Below are 18,940 nucleotides of genomic sequence, written 5' to 3'. Positions count from 1 at the left end.
GTCTAATTCTAGACTATGTAGATACATTTAATCAAATTAGCCGACATTGCTGTATAATTTGACTTCTTTCCAAACCAACTCCTAAGTGTTAAGAAGATAATCAGCAGGTATTTATCACTAAATTTGCAACAACTCTGTGTCTGATCTTTATTTTCTTCTCTCCTAATGCAGGGCACTGAAACACGTGAAGGACACAACCCCTCTTGGTTTAATCCTACAGAAGCAGTTCAAGTAATGCGTTATTGTTGCCTTCTTGCAAAACATGTTAACAATGCAGTGTCGGTGACTGATATTGGAGTGATTACACCATATCGTAAACAGGTCTGATTCTGATGCTTATAAGTGATAAGTTTCTGAATTTAAACTCATATTTTTGATTCACTGCTAGTCCTGTTTATTGCAAGAAACTATTGCAAACTTTGGACTGCTTTCCTAGTCGCATTATGTATTGTACTGTCAATCATATTTAATATGCTATTAAACTATCAGATAAAAAGCTAGCAGTAATGAAAAAGGACACATTCTGCTTCTCTCCCCCACGTTAATGTCCCCAGATCTATCACAGTTGGTCTTCTGCCTACTTACAGAAGCAGTTAAGAAAATTGTGGAGAGACTGGATAGTAGCTAAATACACCATAAGAATTTCAACATTACAAAATTTCTTAGAAACTATATTAATGTGAGGAAAAAGCCAAGAAGTGTGAACTAATTTGAAACTGAAAAAATATCAGTTGCTGGTTAAAATGTTGAGATTAATTTTGTCCATAGACAACTAATCGTACCTAATACCATAGACAACTAATCGTACCTGTGTTATTGGGTACTTTACCTGTTAGCCCTGGTCTGCACTAGGACTTTAGGTCGAATTTAGCAGCGTTAAATCGATGTAAACCTATGAAGCCCTTTTTTCTACTTAAAGGGCTCTTAAAATCGATTTCCTTACTCCACCCCTGACAAGTGGATTAGCGCTTAAATCGGCCTTGCCAGGTCGAATTTGGGGTACTGTGGACACAATTCGATGGTATTGGCCTCTGGGAGCTATCCCAGAGTGCTCCATTGTGACCACTCTGGACAGCACTCTCAACTCAGATGCACTGGCCAAGTAGACAAGAAAAGAACCACGAACTTTTTAATCTCATTTCCGGAGACTGCGGGAACAGTGGGATAGCTACCCACTTCGCAACACTCCGGAAGTCGATGCTTGCCTCGGTACTGTGGAAGCACTCCGCCAAGTTAATGCACTTAATGCACTTAGAGCATTTTCTGTGGGGACACACACACTCGAATATATAAAAACGATTTCTAAAAAACCAACTTCTATAAATTCGACCTAATTTTGTAGTGTAGACATACCCTTAGTTTGGCAACAGGTATGACACTTTCCCATATGAACTTTGTACTTAATCTAAAAGCTCTTGTTAATCATTCCCAGTTAGAACATTTGCTCTCAATCCAGATGCAAACACTTTGAGAGGTATAAAAATTTTTACATTAGATTCTATTTTTGATACACTTTGTATGAAAGATACTAGTTATTTAATCTAAAAACAAATTCCTTCAAATATTTTTGTTTTATAGGTAGAAAAAATTAGGTTTCTTCTGCGAAATGTTGATTTGATGGATATTAAAGTTGGTTCTGTAGAGGAGTTTCAAGGGCAGGAGTACTTGGTGATCATCATATCGACAGTATGTAAAAGTGCAATGTTTTTTATACAACAGTAATCACCATTTTAAAAGGCAACGTATTTTTATCTACCACTTATGTATCACAGCACCTAAGATACTACTTCATTTTCTAAGTACAGGCAAATACTGCAGTATGTCAGATATCATTTTGTAGTAGTTGGTAAATATTTACGTTTATATTGTAACAATTGTCTCATTTATTTTACACAAGGGTATGACTTTTTTACTTCAAACTTCGAGTACATTTAAACATAAATTGGGGAATTGAAAATTGTGTAAATTTAAGCTAGTAACTATAGAGGAGAAAACTTTTAATCACTGTGATAATGAACCTGTCTACAGCTATTTGATTTATATGAAAATTAACATTCAGCCCGCTTCCTAATGAGAGGAGTGCACATGACCAGAGTCACTGCCTCAATTGATACCTTTGCTGGTAGTCTATCCAAAAGCACCAACACCAAACATGAATGGAGACTGAACTATCTTATCACCTTGTAAATTTGTAGGCTTGGCAGAATTTGATTTTTTTTTTATAGTTTTGATGAATAATCTGTTTATTTTTAAGCATTTTTTTAATGTTTATCAATTTAAAATTTCAGAGTTGCAGAAAATTATGAGGGGGATCAGACGATAATTATTTAATGACAGTAGATTTTGTGATTCAGAAAGTTAAAGCCTCGTAACCATTAAAACACAGATTTCAGGATCGTATGTCAAAATATGCAAAGTATATAGCCTTAAATCAAACTCTGATTTCTCAAGCATCATTTTTTCTTTCTTTACCAAGCTGTGACTGTCAATTATTGATGGAAATACATTTTCACTGGTTTCTGTATGGTGAGATCGACGTTTATCAACATTTACCGATAAAAATCTAATGCTTCCAGGCCATATTACTTGTATTGTGATAGTACTTATCTTGATCTTAGCTCCATTACTGTAGTATGAGTGCCTCACAGTCTTTAACATATTTATCCTCCCAGCACACCTGTGAGGATACTGAGGTACAGTGATGAGTGACTTGCCCACAGCAAGTCTGGTAGAGCAGGTATTTGAACCCAGCTCTTGAGTTCCATGCTAGGAACCTAACCATAAGGTCCCATTGAGCTTGGGTGCATGTGTGTGCACACACAGGTGAAGAAGGTCTCTGCCCTGAAGTGTTCCTAATCTAAATAGGAGACAATAGGTGGATATAACATACTGGGAGAGAACAAGGAAACAACATGAAGTGTGATAAGTTGTGGTCCCAGAGTACCAGTTGTCTGAAGAAGGTGGTCCCTCCATGTTAGGTTTGAAGCATGTCTGGGCATTGTAAGGAAGCGTGCAATACTATTCCATGTACAAATACAGTAGCTTAGTCTGTGGGTTGATCAATTAGAACTTCTCTGGAGCATTACCTACCTTCACCAATAAAATTAAATAATGTTCTAAGATGGCGTTCTTCATTAAGATATGTACTACTAATTTCTCATTCTGAATTAGGATTGGCACCCCTGATTGCTGCTTCACTGGGGCCACTTTACACACCATTCTCCTTGAGCAGTCTCATCTGGAGAACTTGCCTTGTGTAGGGGATATTTAGAGTGGCAACATAGTTGGCGGGGTGAAGTTGTACTTATTATGTTTTCTCTGATCCATCCTTACTACAGTAGGAAAGAAAACAATTTTTGACTGCAGTATATTTTGATGAGTTTCCGTCTCACTTATTGACTGTTGCTTTGTTTGTCTATTCGTTTTAGGTACGATCGAATGAGGGTTCATTTGATGATGATAGATACTACTTGGGATTCCTCTCTAATGCAAAACGATTTAATGTGGCAATTACCAGACCCAAGGCTTTGCTTATTATGGTGGGAAATCCTCATGTACTTGTAAAAGTAAGGTGGTATTTTTGTTTTTTCGCTGTTTAAAAAAAAAACAGAAGTGTGTGTATGCAGTATTTGTATGGTATTTGGGGGCTATGAACTGTGGGGTTTTTTTTGAGTTTTTATTTACTTGGTGTGAAGAACAATGACTCTTTGTTCTCCTTTATATGAAACTTTTTCAAAACAGTGTTGAGCACTGCTTTCTTTTAGTGTAGTTCTGGTTTGAAAAGTGATTAAAATGGCACCTTCTTACCTAACACATACCTGTCCCTATGCATAGCTGGCACATTATCTCTTGACTTTAGTGAAATGTCACTAAAAGTCAAGTAGTAATTTTTTTTACTCATGTTAGCTGCGTTGTTCTGCAGTGCTAGGTTTGTGAGCTGGATTCTCTTTTAGCATATTTATTGTTTTAAGTGTGGAGCCAAATTCTGCTCTCATGTGCAGAAGTTCCATTGGATGTTGCTTTCAGTAGGGTTGCACAATTGTAAAATAAAGTCAGAATTTGGCATGTATAATCTCCTACTGATGGTGGTGATGCACAAGTGTGAAAGAGTCTGGCCTGACTTTCAGATCCCAGAGGGAGTTTGGAGGATGGGCAGTTGGGGTCAGGGCTGGCTCTAGGATTTTTGCTATACCCCAAGCAAAAAAAATTTTTGGCCGCCCCTGCTTTTTTTTTCATGCCCCCCTGGCTCCGCCCCAACTCCATCCCTTCTCCAAATCCCCGGCCCCGCCTCCTCCCCCGGGCGTGCCACATTCCCCCCTGCATTACTTCCTGGCCCCCGCCCCCCCCATACAACCCCTGGCCCTAGTTCACCTCCGCTCAGCCTGCTCCCCGGAACATGCCGTCGCTCCGCTTTTCCCCCTCCCTCTCAGGCGAGGGAGAGGCAGCGCGTTCAGGGGAGCAGGCGGAGCGGAGGTGAGCGGGGGGGGCGGCAAGCCTGGGAGGGAGGGGGGAGCAGAGTGGCGGTGGTACACTCAGTGGAGGAGGCGGAGTGGAGGTGAGCTGGGGCAGCAGGGGCACATTTCTAGGGGCGGCATGGCTGGCGCCGGAATGCCACCCCTAGAAATGTGCCGCCCCAAGCACCTGCTTGTTTTGCTGGTGCCTAGAGCCGGCCCTGGTTGGGGGAGGAAGGAGTTTTTACTTGTAAACTGAGTAAATTTCACCTAGAAACCAGAGATGCCACCAAGATGGAACCTTGGCATACTGTTTCTAGTTTCCTGTATTTAGTTTTTTCAGTGCACAGCCATCTCCTTTATTTAAATTTGTGTTCCTATCTGTGACTAAAGGGACAGTTAGAGAAAGGAATTTATATGCAATATTTTTGACTTTTCAGCTTGTGGTTTCAGTTGCGCTGGGACTCTTTATATGTTAGTACTACAGCTATTGACTTCCATGTCCTAAGAAATACAATGGGCATTGTCATCCACAATGTCAAAATACTTTTAGATATCACTTACATGTCTTTAGAATATTTAGCTCTTTTTGTCCATGTCTTCTGCATCTCTAAAGGACTTAAGAGTAAGCAAATACGTAGAAGTAGGACAGTCAGAATTTTTCTTAGTCTAAGCCATCCTGTTGACAATCTTCCCTACCATATAGGGAAACTCTAGATTTGTTTAGATGGAGAAAATCCGTGTGAAGCATCATTCTTTAAGTTACCATCCGCAGCCTTACCTGGATATGAAAGTGTTTTAGTCCCTCCTCTCATCTTGGTCAATATGAATTTATAATTTAGAAATCAATATATTTGTAGGTAACAGTCATGATGTTTAGGTTAATTTGGATGCATTGTTAATCTTGTTAGAGAGATTCTCTTTTTGCTTAATCTTCCCAAAAGAATCCGAGTGCTCTTAGAGCTTATCTATAGTGTGTCTTAGTTCACACCAGTCCCATTTTTGAACAGAATTGCATTAACATGCATAGAACTTTTAGTGCACACCAGCAGAGTTTACACAGGTCAGTTAGTGCATGACACAAGCTGGTGCGTATTACAGTTCTCACCCCAGCTGGTGTGGATTTAGGCACTGTATAGACAAGCCCTAAGAGTCCTTGGATTATTTTGGGAATACTAAGCCTAAAGGGAATCTAACAAGCTATTAACAATGCATCCAAATCAACCTAAACAACATGAAGAAAAGGAATACTTGTGGCACCTTAGAGACTAACCAATTTATTTGAGCATAAGCTTTCGCTCACTTCATTGGATGCAAGTGAGCTGTAGCTCATGAAAGCTTATGCTCAAATAAATGTGTTAGTCTCTAAGGTGCCACAAGTACTCCTTTTCTTTTTGTGAATACAGACTAACACGGCCTGCTACTCTGACACCTAAACAACATGATTGTTACCCACAAAATAGTGATTTGTAAATCCATGTTGACCAAGATGAGAGGATGGACCAAAACACTTTCATTTCCAGGTAAGGAAATGAGGAGGACTACAGCTAATAAGAATTCTGTGTATTTAGAATCACTATCTTCCTGTGTGTATTAGGTTCATCATTTATAGTGAATCAAAAAAATAAGGTTAGTGTGCCTTTCCAGAATGCAGTGTTTCAGAAACTTCTAATACTTTTAGGAGCACATACGAATCTATCTGTAAAAAATGTAAATTCCAGCTAAAGACAGCAACATTATTTAATTACCTTCTGTTAACCAGTCTGCAGGTTCTATTTTTTGACCAATAATTTATTCAGATAAATTTAGGTCTCCTGTACGCTTGCATCACCTGTTAATACTCTCTGAAATACACAAATTAATTCTAACTGCACTACTGTATTTAAACATAACTTTTTTTTGGTAGGATCCCTGTTTCAGCGCTCTTTTGGAATACAGCCTAGCAAATGGAGTTTATGTAGGTTGCGATTTGCCTTCTGAATTGAAATCTCTGCAACGGTGAGTGCCTGCTTCTTCAGTATGCTTAAGTGTGGGGGCAACTTACTGTGTGTGTTTCTAAACAGATACAGACTCTAATAAGGGTATGATAAATACAGGAACATCTGTTTCCATATTCAGAAGGTGTTGTTACTGAGATATAAGCGTTTCTTTTCCCATATGTGTTAATTATCAAATTCGAAGTTATATAGACTATATTGTAACTTATCAAAATTGTGCACATGTATTTGGGGAACTAGAGATATTTTTTTTTTTTTTTTTTTAAGTTTCCTCCAAGTCATTAAGTATGGCCTTTGGAGACCTACAAATAGGAAAAGGTACATCAAAAAATTATAAGTGAACCAAGGCCATTATATTCCAATGAGTGCCTAAAAGCTAAGCACCCAAACAGAGCTTTGTGTATCAAAACAAATTGGCTGACTGCTTGTTGAGCATTCATACCAATAACTTAAAAATCTGATTTGAAAATCTATTTCTAAGGTTTCTAAGATGATGGCAACTTAACTAAGGGAGAACAGTTTTTAAAGAATGTGATTTAAGCTAACTGAGCCCCTTTTAAGCAAGATACTAGATTTACTACACAGGAATTAACTTTTTATCTAAACCAGCACCTTCTTATTCACAGGAGGGTGGTTGGATCTACTTCACCATTTGTAATTATTTTTCCCTTTTACTTTTTAACTTTAATCCATAGATACGACTTCCAGTGCTCAGGGCGTGACCCGAAGACTTTTCCATCTGAAAGTGAATGTGTGAAAAGCATTTGATCCAAAACAGAAACTCAGAACCTCTAGTTTCAGCATTGTTTTCTAAATAGTTTGTATTCCTAAACTTTAAGGGGATTTTTTTTATTTAACTACAAACAACTTTAAGTTCAAAATCCTGTGCGTCAAGGTAAAGTTGCTATACTAACTTCAGTCTTGTACCAAACGAGTATAAATACCTAAAGTTTATGCATACTGTAATGTACCATTATCCTTTTGGCTTCTCAAAACAGAAGCTAAAAAGAACCAGGAACTAATGTTGAATTTCTCCCATCTGACGTTTAATTTTGTATCTGTAATAGTCTACGATTTTGTAATGTCTTTTATTCAGTGCCCTGCAATCCTCTGAGTTCATGTAGTATCGGTTCAGACCCAGGCAAGTATTTCAATCCAGACTTCTGAGAAAGTTTTATATCAAAAGAATAGTTTTTACAATGTTTCAAGGATTTCTGTTTCTTCTTCTTCTTCCCCTCTCTTTAGTCTCTGGCATTTTTCTCTGAAGAAAGCTATTGGTTTCTAAAAGGCTTTTTTCCTTGCTCTCACCTGTTGTAACAAATCTGTAGCTTCTGAAGGTGACTTAGCCTCTTTGGGCTGAAATATCACAAAAACCTATAATAGAGGTACTATATTTATGAAACTCATAGCTTTGTGCTGCACTTGGGCTTTGTCCAGGTTCTCATATTAATGAGAGAAAGGAAGTGGTGACATAAAGCATTACATTTTAGGCAACCTCTAACTTTTTTTTGTTTTTAATACAGCCAATAATCCCATGCAAGCAGATAACCTAGATGGCTTCTAGTGCACTTTCACAGAAAGGATCAGTTTAATGATTTGGGGCTAGGAAATTAGAATGTAGTTTGGAAGATGTCAGCTAAAGATTACAAGGGTTACTTAGCGATAAAAGTTATACACTGTAGAATAAAGGTGGAAAAACACTGCAGCAGTTATGCCAAGAAACAACCTTTAATTTTTTGTTTTGGAAAAACAGTGTTCAGAAAATCCATCCCTATGAGAATGACCTGCATTAAGTTTTTTTTTTTTACAGGCAAAATATGAGAACATATATATGGCTTATTTTCCTGTATAAGTGAGATAAAGAGTGTTTAGAAATTTACTGACTAATGTTTAAATAATAAAGGCTGGTGTACAAAAATAACCTCAACTGTAGCTATCTAGTGATTTTTATGAAAACTTAGTGGGGCAGCTCCTTTCAGGATTAAGAAATACTGTAAGCAACAATATGATCCAGCCTGGACTGCCTACAGTTTCATTTATTGGGTTTCTGACTGCCCATATACCTTAAACAAAGGTTTTGATTAAAGGTATTCCCATAACAAGCAGTACAAGGCTTATAGTCACCTCACTGTTCTCTTTTAATTTTTTTTAAACTACCAAAATTTGTGGGTTGTTTTATTTTTGTTTCCCACTTCAGTAAGCAAACAGCTGGCAGTCTTGCTATAATAGATAATAGATCTGATCAGTGGTTCATGCAATCTGATGGCCCTTTACAAGGCAGTGACCTATGTCATGCTTTTCAATATAATACATTAGGGGAAAATCTGAAATTCATATAAGATTAAAGCCACAAGGGACAACTATCTTTCAGTCCGATAGGCCACAGAATTTCACCCATTAATTTCTGCATGCAGCCCAATAACTCTTGGCTAAACCAGAGCATAGCATGTAGACACTGTTTTTGATTTTTAAGGTTTCATAAATAGACCTTTGTGATCATTTAGTCTGATTTACATAACACAGGCCATAGGATTTCCCTGTAATAATTCTGGCTTCAAGTCCTATAGCTGTGATTGAACTAGAGCACATTTTCTAGAAAAATATCCAGTCTTGATTTTAAAATCTGCAGTGGCGGGGAATCCACCACAACCCCTGGTGGGATGTTCCAGTGATTAATTATCCTAACTGTTAAAAACATGCACCTTTATTTCTAGTCTGAATGTGTCTAGCTTGAACTTGCAGTCACCAGTGGATCTGTCATACTTTTGTCAGCTAGTTTAAAGAGCCATCTGTTACCAAATGTCTATTGTCCCATGTAGGTACTTGCAGACTGCAAGCAGGTCTCCCCCTTTGATAAGTTAAATAGATTTAGCTTCTGGAGTCTCACTGTAAGTTATGTTTTCCAATCCTTCAGTCATTCTTGTAGCTGTTCTCTGAATCCTCTCCAAATTTTCAAAATCCTTTTTGAAAAGTGGTCACCAGAACTGGACACAATTCCAGTAGCAGTTGCACCAGGGCCAAATACAGGTAATATAACCTCCCTACTCCAACTCTATTCTGTTTATATATCCCACAATCACATTATTAGCCCTTTTTGGCCACAGCATCACACTGGGAGATCATGTTCCATGGATTATACACCATATCACCAATTCTTTTTGAGAGTCACTGCGTCTCCAGTTCCTTCTCACTGCTGCATGGTCTGAGTTGGAACTGTTAGTGTCCTCTCCTCTTTGATGCACTTTTAAAGAAAAGAAGTTTAGAAATTCTATATATAGTTAGTTTTAGTCTACTGTTTTTGCTGTTTCTTCATAGTTTAGTTCTTAGTAGCAGTTTTAGTAGGATTTGGACTTTGGGGGAATCTGTTTTCCCATTCTTCCCCCTCCCACTCACTCCCCAGCACCAACACACAGATTATGACAAAGATGCCAGGTTTCAAGATCTGTGCCTCCCGTCCACGTTCATTCTCAGTCAGTGACACGCACCAATGCTACCTCTGCTGCTTGGAAGAAGCCCACATTTCATCCAGGTGCAATATCTGCAAGTCCTTCCCAAGCCCTACCCAGGAAGACCAGGCTCATCACCTCTAGAAGCACCTCATGGAGGTTGCCACGAGTCTGAAGTCAAAACCAGGCCAAGGAACACCCCACCCCATACATTGGCCTGATAAACTCAGGAGTGTTTCTCTGGCTGCAGAGCTTAATTCCAGCTCCAGTGGTACTGCATCTACAGACCCCGTGCTGGAGCCTAGTTGGGAGGTAAGGAAGCATGCACATAAGCCTGGCAGTAAATCTTCCTCCAAGCCAAACGATGATGTGCCTTCCATGAGTTCCAGTCACAGAGAAGTGGCGGCATTCCAAGGCACACAAACATGACAAAAAATTGCACAGACCAACAGATCTGCTGGTACCAAGCCATGCACACCTGCAGTGTCAGCCTCCCTTAAGATCAGGGATCCGCCGGTTCGGGGACAGTGCTCCGCTTCAGTATAGAATGGGTAATGTTGACACAAGGTGTTGGGATACATATATCCATACATAATCCATATATCCATGTAATATGTTATAGGCCTAGTGTGTTTGACCCGAGTTGCATGTTGATAACCGAAACGAGAATTTGAGGTTTTAAGCCATCCAGAGCTGTTTGTGAAAAATATGAGAAAGATGGAGAAATACCAGATAAGGAAATAGCATTGGGGGTATTGCCATGACAATGTACCTGTTGAAATGTATCTGTTGCAGTATAAACAAGAACTGGGGAAAGAGGAACATCTTGGGCCTGGGACTGTTTCTAAACATCTTGGGTTTTGACAATTTGCCCAGAACTGTTTCTTCCATCGGTTTCGATAGTACCACCACTGGATCCAGGATCTGAGTTCTTATAGTCGGCTGATTCCAACAGGGCACAAGAGCCACCTGTTCACTGCTGTTAGTACAATTACATGAAAGGTCCACCAGTGGTGTGGCAATACCCTCCCCTTCAGCAGCATGGAAGCTGCTGGTTGCCCTCTCCATGTGGCGCTCCGCACCATCTGCCAGATCAGTCTTGCTGGCCCTATTGAGGGTCCTGGCCCCAGTACCCACCCTTGGAACCCACTCGTTCTACGAAGGAAGCTTAGCTCCTATCTCTATTTAGGGCACCCTCAGGCAGATGCTCCAAACAAGCTATGGAGGATGAACCACTCAGTCCAGTTCTGATGGTACCAGCGGAACAGGAGTGTTTCTCATTATCCTCTCCAGGTGCTGCAGTCCTTCAGCCTCCCCCTTACCTCCAGCTGACTTTTTCCAGTTTCAGGAACTCCTGTGAAGGGTGGCAGGCAAACAGTATATTCCACTGGAGGAAGTACAGGACAAGCAGCATCAGCTCCTGGACATCCTTCATTCCTCAGTACCAAACGGGGTTGTTCTACCCATTAACTATGCCATTCTCCAACCAGCTCAAACAGTTTGACATACCCCAGCTACTTGCACGCCTACCCTCAAGGGGGCAGAGGAGAGATACTACATTCCAGCTAAAGGGTCAGAGTTCTTTTCTCTAACCCCTCACCCAATTCCCCTGTGGTGCAAGCAGCAACAGAACGATCCAGACAGCAAAATACATGCTCCACCTCGAAAGATGAGGGCAAACTCTTGGATCTTCTGGGATGCAAGATTTTCTCTTCAGCAAGCCTCCAATTTCAGATTTCAAACTACCAGGCCTTGCTGGCCAAATATGAATTTCTTAACTACAGTAAATTGGAGGACTTTGCCAACAAGCTGCCTCAGCAAGACCAAGCATGTTTCTAGTCTATCCTGGAGGAGGGCAAGCTGGTGGCTAGAATGGCGCTACAGTTGGCTACAGATGCAGCAGATACCTTGTCTCACTCAATGGCCACTGGTATTGTCATGAGGAGAGATTGATGGCTGCACTCATCCAGGTTCCCCAGAAAGTGCAGAAAACCATTGGGGACCTTTCTTTTGATGAGTCACATCTGTTTAATCAGAAGACCGATGATTCCCTTTATTCCTTCAAGGATTCCAGATCCACATTACAATCACTGGATAGCTATACACCTGCACCCAAAAGGAAATTCTACTGCCCACCGCCTAGACTCTGGTTCAGGACTCCCCAGTTCTTCCACCAGAGGTCATATAAAACTCCTCATAAGTGCCAGAAGACGCAAGGATCCCATCCTCGGGGCCCACCTTCACAATGTTCCTCATCTCATGTTCAAACCTCTCAAAAATGATATTTGAGTGCCACTAGAGAGTCGTCAACCATCACCGTGCCTACCACCATGCAACCAACCCTCTCCCTTCAAGAGTCGTCTAGCACTCCTTTTTACCAGCTTGGAGTGCAATAACAGTGGACACATAGGTCCTGGATGTCATCCACTATGACTATACAATTGAGTTCACTACGCTACCTCATCCATGTCCCCTGCCCTGATCCCTTTTCAGGGACCATATTAATGACAATATCCTCACCCTAGAAGTGGACTTCTTGCTACAAAGGGGTGCAATAGAGCACATCCCTTGGACCTATCAGGGCACGACTTTCTATTCAGTTAGGCTGCTGACCAGGAAGTAATCTTCCAGAGACTCAAAACATGATTGCAGACTCTCTAATTAGAAGATTCATCGTTGATCACGAATGGGAGCTGCACAACTCCATAGTGAATGACATCTTCTGCCAATGGGGGACTCCCACCAGAAACTTCTTTGTTTCTCACATCAGCAACAAATAGAGCACATACTGCTCCAGAAAGGTGTTGGTATCCACTCTCAAGGCAATGTCCTCATCTTCTGCTGGTCAGACCAGATCAACTACACATTTTCCCCACTCTCCCTCTTATTCCATGAATCCTCCACAAGATCAGACGGGAGAGGGCCAGGTCTGTCCTGATAGCCCTGTTCCGGTCCCGCCATTTTGATTTCCCACACTTCTCCACGTCGGCCCGTCCCCCAATTCCCTTACCCTCTTCTTGGAACTGCTTGTGCAACACAACAGCAGGATCAGACATCCTGATCCACAGACATTTCACATGAGAGCTTGGTATTTGGATAGGCATCTTCTCTAGAACAGGAATGTTCGTTGGCATTACAAGACATCCTTTTAAGCCACAGGAAAGAGTCCATGAGGCGTTTTTATCAGCCCAAGTAGAAACGCTTTGCCCTCTGGACCCAGCAGATAGGGGCTTCACCCCTGTGGAAGTGGACATTCCCCTTCTTTTAGACTTTCTGTCCCTGAAGACGTTTGGACTTGCCCTCAATTCTATAGCAGTTGGTTATCAGTGTCTTCCATCCCCCACACCTGTGTAGAAGGGCACTCCATATTTACACACCCGTTGACTACCAGATTTTGGAAGCGTCTCAGGACTTTCCCACACACACAACCTATTGTCCCCAGTGGGACTTCAACCTTGTTCTCTCAGCGTTGACTAAATCACCCTTTGACCCACTGGCTTCATGCTCTCTGTCCCTCCTTTCCATGAAGGTCAAGCTTCCTGGTAAAATACTGTTGGGAAAAGCCACTTCAGCAGCAAGCATCAGCAATCAAAGAAGGATACTAAAGGATTTATAAAGTAAGCCTGTTAGTTTTAACTATAACTTAGAATATAGCGGGAGTGGGGTTTTTTACTAAGAATGCATAAAGTACTGTTACTAATTGAGACTTTATCTGTGTAAATTTTAGAACAAATTCAAGAACTGCTGTCCATGATTTTTTACAAACTGGCGATTTGTAGCAAAGCGCTTTGCTTGGAATCATTTACACTATATGCTGTCATAATTTAAATGCTCTTTTAAACGTGTAATAAGGAATTAGTGTAAGGCAGGGGTTCTCAAAATTCATTGCACTGCGACCCCTTCTGACACCAAAAGTTACTCCATGACCCCAGGAGGGGGCACCGAAGCCTGAGCCCACCCAAGCCCCATTGCCCTGGGTGGGGGAGCCAAAGCCTGAGCCCCACTGCTCCGGGGAGGGGGAGCCAAAGCTGAAGCTCAAGGGCTTCAGCCCCAGGCAGGGGGCCTGCAACCTGAGTCCTGCTGGCCAGCGTTTCCGCCCCGGGCTCCAGCAAGCCTAAGCCAACCCTGGCGACCCCACTCAAAGGGGGTCACGACCCACAGTTTGAGAACTGCTGGTGTAAGGGGTTTTGTGCCTTCTTTAAGATTTTTAGATCATATTGTATTAGGGATTATTAGCTACATTAATAAAATACTTTATTTTGGAAGTATAAAGTAGTAGTAGTAGTGCCTATGTCAATTACTTTATTGGAAGGTTATATCCATGTCCTTTAGTGTTTTCTGTAACAACTCCAGAAACTGATACCTCAGGAAAGACAGATAAAGAGGCAGTAGGCTTGGGATGCCAAAAATCCATTTTTCAGGGCAACACCCTGAGTTTGAGAATGTTGATGTGGACAGAAGCTTCTTGAGGAGTCCATTTGCCCTGGCCTACAGAGCCTTGGAGATGGGCATCCTAACACAGCAGGGAAATATCCATGGTAATGAACCTTTGGGGGGGTGGATGCAAAAAAATGCAACTTCCACACAGACTTTGAAAAGATCCTTGCACCAGTTGAGGGAGCAGAGAACTCTGAGATATGGTCACTTGTTTGGATAGACTATGTCTGTTGGCGTGTAAACAGTCCTGAGCCGGTCCTGAAGGTATTTAAGTTGTAGTCTTGCATGGGAGGACCAAGCTGTCAAAATGGCTGTTTAAAGGAAGGTGCAGACTGGGAGGTAAACGTAAAGGGTGAGACCCCCTTCTTGTGAGGTCTGGACCTCTTTCTGGAGGGGTCTACAGGACTTCTATAGGTCTGGTATTGAAAGGGTCACGGTTGTTGAGCAGGCTGCAGTTTGCTAAATCGTCTCTTTGTTGCAGGCCTATAGATCCTGAGAGATTCAGTGTCATCCTGGAATTCTTGAGAGCGAAGTGAACAGTTGGTGTCGCTACTGAAGAGCTTCAAAAGAAAGGTTCTCCACTGTGTTCTGAACCTCCCTGGGAATGCTGGAGGTTTTATAGCCAAGAGGCTCACCGAATGATAGCGATTGCTATCTAATCTAGGGAGCCTTCATGATCATCTGGCCTTCTCAAATAAGAGCTTAAAATGACTCTTTGGTCTTGTAGCAGGTAGTCAATGAAATATGCTTTATTAGATTAAACATGTACATTTTATTGTCGAGGCTTAATAGTTCATGACCCTAAACTGCAGAGCAGCAGAGGAGTAGCTCTTTTGGCCCAGAAGCTCCAGCCACTTGAGCTCTTTATCTGAGAGAATCTGTTTGGAATAAGCTTGTTGATGGCTCCTTGTTTTTACTGCTTCCACTACAAAGGAGCTGGTAGGAAAAAAGGATGGGAAGAAAAAAATCTACTACCAAGGATGGGAGGAAAAAAACTCCATCCCCTTGGCCGGGACATAATACTGTTTTGTCAGCCCTCTTCCACGTGGCTGGGCTGATGACAGGTGTCTGCCATACAGTAGATTGGTGATAGTAAATCTATTAATAGGGTAAGACAGCCTTGCCCTAGGAAGCAGAAAGTTCACCAGGAAGTGTGTGGCGGTTCCTTGACTTTCTCCAGTGGGACCAGAGGGAGTCTAATCTCTTCAGCAGCAGAGTATGGGGGCAGGGGCATAACCCCCTCAGCAAGGCAGGATAACAGCCTCTTGTATCACATCCGGTAAGTTTTCTAAGCTGTTCTAACTCCTATGTAAAGAAATCAGTACCAGAGAGAGCACTGTCCCACACAGCTGGAAGCAGGCAGAGCAGGAGAAAAACTTAGTGAATTTTACCTGCTCCAATTAGCATAACAAAAATCGTGACAGTATCAATGTTGAGACATACATAAAATATAGATGTAACTAATTTTACAAATATTAGATAGTGATAGTTTATAGCAGGTTTAGCTAGAAATCCAAAGTGGCAGCCATAATGATTTTATTTAAAAAATCAAAATGGTGATCTTAGGCTGAATTGACCAGTAGCAGACAGGTAACTGGGGTTATAACAAAAGATTTTGCTTTTAGCTGCTCTGAAAAGCCTTGCAGCACCTTGGATAGAGACTTGCAGACAAAAACTGAAAAAGCGGCTTAATCATCATAAAATCGTATTTCTCCAGATTTGGCATGACAGTGGTGGTGACAGTATCAACGCTTTGGTTGCATAAAACAGTAGTTAGTTTTAGGATTAAGGCTTTAGATAAGTAGGAATTAATGATAGTTTAGAGTCAGAAAACCAAAATAGTGGTTGCAAGTACTCTCTGTGGAGGACATAGGTTTAGATAGAGTTCAATGGGGAATGACCCGGCATGTCTCCCAAGACCTCAAGGGGAGGATCTATGCTAATATTGACCTCCAGGGAAAGATCTATGCAGCAAAGGGGGGGAAGGGGAGGATGAGCCTCTATGATAACTGGAAGCTGATTGGCTGAGTGGATCTAATTGGGCAGGAAAGATTATGCTAATAAGCCGGATTTGAGAAAGCAACCAGTATATAAGACTGACAGCCAGCAGGCTTAAGTGTGTGGGCATGTAGGGTACCTGAGCTGCAGAGCTGAAGGGAATAAAGCTGAAGAAAAAGCAGAGGCTTCCGGAAGCAGCTACCCACAGGCAACCAAAGCTTCCAAGTAGCTTCTAAGGCAGCACAGCAGCACCAGCAGGTTCCGGGCAGGTGGCAAGGGGAGCTTTGTGAAGCAGCAGCAGCAGCCATCCCCAGAGCAGATATCTCCAAATTGACAGAACAGAAGGACCCCTTGAGATGAATCAGAGGGATTTTGAGTGAGAGTGTGTAAGTCTCTAATTTTTCCATCAAAATTTTTTTTAAAAATGACTGGGTGTACCTGTAAATAAAAACCAGATGCCTGCCTGAGTGAGATCTGCCCCACCCATTCTGTGATCGTCTGGCCACCACTCACAGAATGTTACTGTAAATAATGATTCTTTAATGTATTATAATGTTTTGTTGTACACATGCATAGAAGCTCTGTTTGTTATGATGGGTTGCAATATACCATTGTATTGGGGCTCTATGCATGTGTATGAGATCTCTATGCGCCTTAATCATCATCATTGTAACTGCCATTTGACTTATGTATGCTATGTTTCCTATGCTGTCTTATTTTATTATGCCATTTTAAATGTTATGTCTTGTAGAATATGATATACTTTTTCTTGCTTTATTAAATATATTGTCATTGCTTATCTCCTTTTGTGATAAATTAAGGGGGGTTAGCTTCCTTTTATGGACACCCAGCCAGCCAGTAGCTATAAAATCCCTCTTAGTAACTGTTCTCTAATTGCACTACCTGTAAAGGGATAAAAAGTCTCACTGCTATGCATAGGTAAAAGGAAGGGAGTGGACACCTGGCTAAAAGAGCCAATGGGAAGGCTAGAGCTTTTTTAAATTGGAAAAAAAAAGACGACTCCCCTTCTGTCTGTCTGTCTCTGCCCTCCTGGGGAGGGGCAAAGAGGACAGCAGCTATGCTGTAAAAGCTTGGGCCAGGTATGAAAAAATCCTCAGTATCATACCTAGAAACTACTCGTTTAAAACCCCAGATATCTAAGTAGATCAGGAATGTCTAGAAAGATGCAATTAGTTTTATTCCTTTTATTTCGTTATGGCTTGTGGATTCCTCTGTGCTAACCTGAGGTGCTTTTGTTTTGCTTGTAACCTTTAAGCTGGACCTCAAGAAAGCTAGTCTTGGTGCTTAATTCTTGTAGTTGCTCTTTTAAAATCTAGCAATAGCCTGAGTTTCCGGATGTATGTATTCTTTTTTATTAATAAAATTTACCTTTTTAAAGAACAGAATTGGATTTTTGTTTTAAGAGGTTTGTGCACACGTTGTTTAATTGTCTGTGGCAAGAGCTGATTTCCTTTTTGGCCTTTCTCAGCTCTTCCCAGCGGGGGGAGGGGGATGAAAGGGCTTGAGGGTACCCCACAGGAAGGAATTCTCAAGTGCGCCTTCCTGGGTTCTCAGACGGGGGATTTTTTTGCACTTTGGTGGTGGCAGTATCTACAGCTTTTCTCTGACCTCGAATTGGTAACCTTGGGAGTTTAATACAAGCCTAGTGTGGCCAGTATTATTTTTTTAGAATCCTTGTGGGCCTCCACCTTCTGCACTAAAAGTGCCAGAGTGGGGAATTAGCCTTGACACCTTAAGTAAATGATACTTTGTTTTCGAAGAATTACTGTTTGCATGTCAATCCTTTGAGCAAAGGCCTGTATCCATGTTCTTCCAAGGGGTAGCAGGATTAGCCTGCTCTGGGGAATCCTCTGCAGGTCAGCAACAAACCCCCTAGTACTACCCTTGCAATTCCTTTAGGGCAGGCCACCACCTTATTACTAAGGCTACGATTTTGTCATTGTTTTTAGTAAAAGTCATGGATGGGTCACAGGCAAGAAACAAAAAAAATCATGGAAGCTGTGACCTGTCCCTGACTTTTATTAAAAACATTCCTGACAAAAGAGGGAGGGAGGAGGGTCCACCACCCTTCCCCCCTTCCCAACCTACAGTAGCTGAGAGTAGCAGGGTCCCCGTGGAGCTGGAGCAGGCAGGGGTCCCCTGCCACTGCTGGTTGGAGGAGGGGGGGCTTCCAGCAGCTGCTGAGGTCCCTCTGCCATGGCCAGAGGCGGGCAACAGCTGCTTGCGGTGGCGAGCAGCTGCGGGGGGGAGGGGAGCCCTGGCCAGCGGTGGTAGCTGGGGAGCTGCACGGGTTCCCATGGCCGCTGAGTAGCTCCGGGATCCCTCTGTCATGGCCAGAGGTGGCTGGGAACTGCAGGGCGGGGGGTGGCTGCTCGTGGCCACTGAGCAGCTCCTGGGTTCCTCTGCCACCACCACTGGTGGCTTGGCAGCTCAGGGATCCCCGCCAGTGTGGTGGCCAGTCAGTTCCAAGGGTCCCACCACCACCAGCATCTGGAGAGCTGTATTGCTATGTAGCTTGTATTGTGTTATATTGTCGTCTGTCTTGATTATATAATGGTTATAAATGATCATTTTGTTTTCAAAGAATTAC

General features: G+C 42.0%; 1 protein-coding gene across 1 annotated transcript in view; it reads left to right on the top strand.

Annotated features, from left to right (window-relative positions):
* The window catches only part of MOV10L1 (Mov10 like RNA helicase 1), an 83,427-nt gene extending 75,873 nt beyond the window's left edge, over positions 1 to 7,554 (top strand). The window contains exons 23-27 of the mRNA XM_073331779.2: positions 172 to 321; positions 1,579 to 1,686; positions 3,429 to 3,566; positions 6,358 to 6,449; positions 7,144 to 7,554. Of these exons, the coding sequence (XP_073187880.2) occupies positions 172 to 321; positions 1,579 to 1,686; positions 3,429 to 3,566; positions 6,358 to 6,449; positions 7,144 to 7,216 (561 nt within the window). The 3' untranslated portion in view covers positions 7,217 to 7,554. The remainder of the gene's footprint in view (positions 1 to 171; positions 322 to 1,578; positions 1,687 to 3,428; positions 3,567 to 6,357; positions 6,450 to 7,143) is intronic.
* The last annotated feature ends 11,386 nt before the right edge of the window (positions 7,555 to 18,940 follow it).

Source organism: Lepidochelys kempii, chromosome 1, assembly GCF_965140285.1.
Source record: "Lepidochelys kempii isolate rLepKem1 chromosome 1, rLepKem1.hap1, whole genome shotgun sequence".
NCBI lineage: Eukaryota > Metazoa > Chordata > Testudines > Cheloniidae > Lepidochelys > Lepidochelys kempii.
Note: the sequence above shows the minus strand (reverse complement) of the source record. Positions and strands in the feature narration are given on the sequence as shown.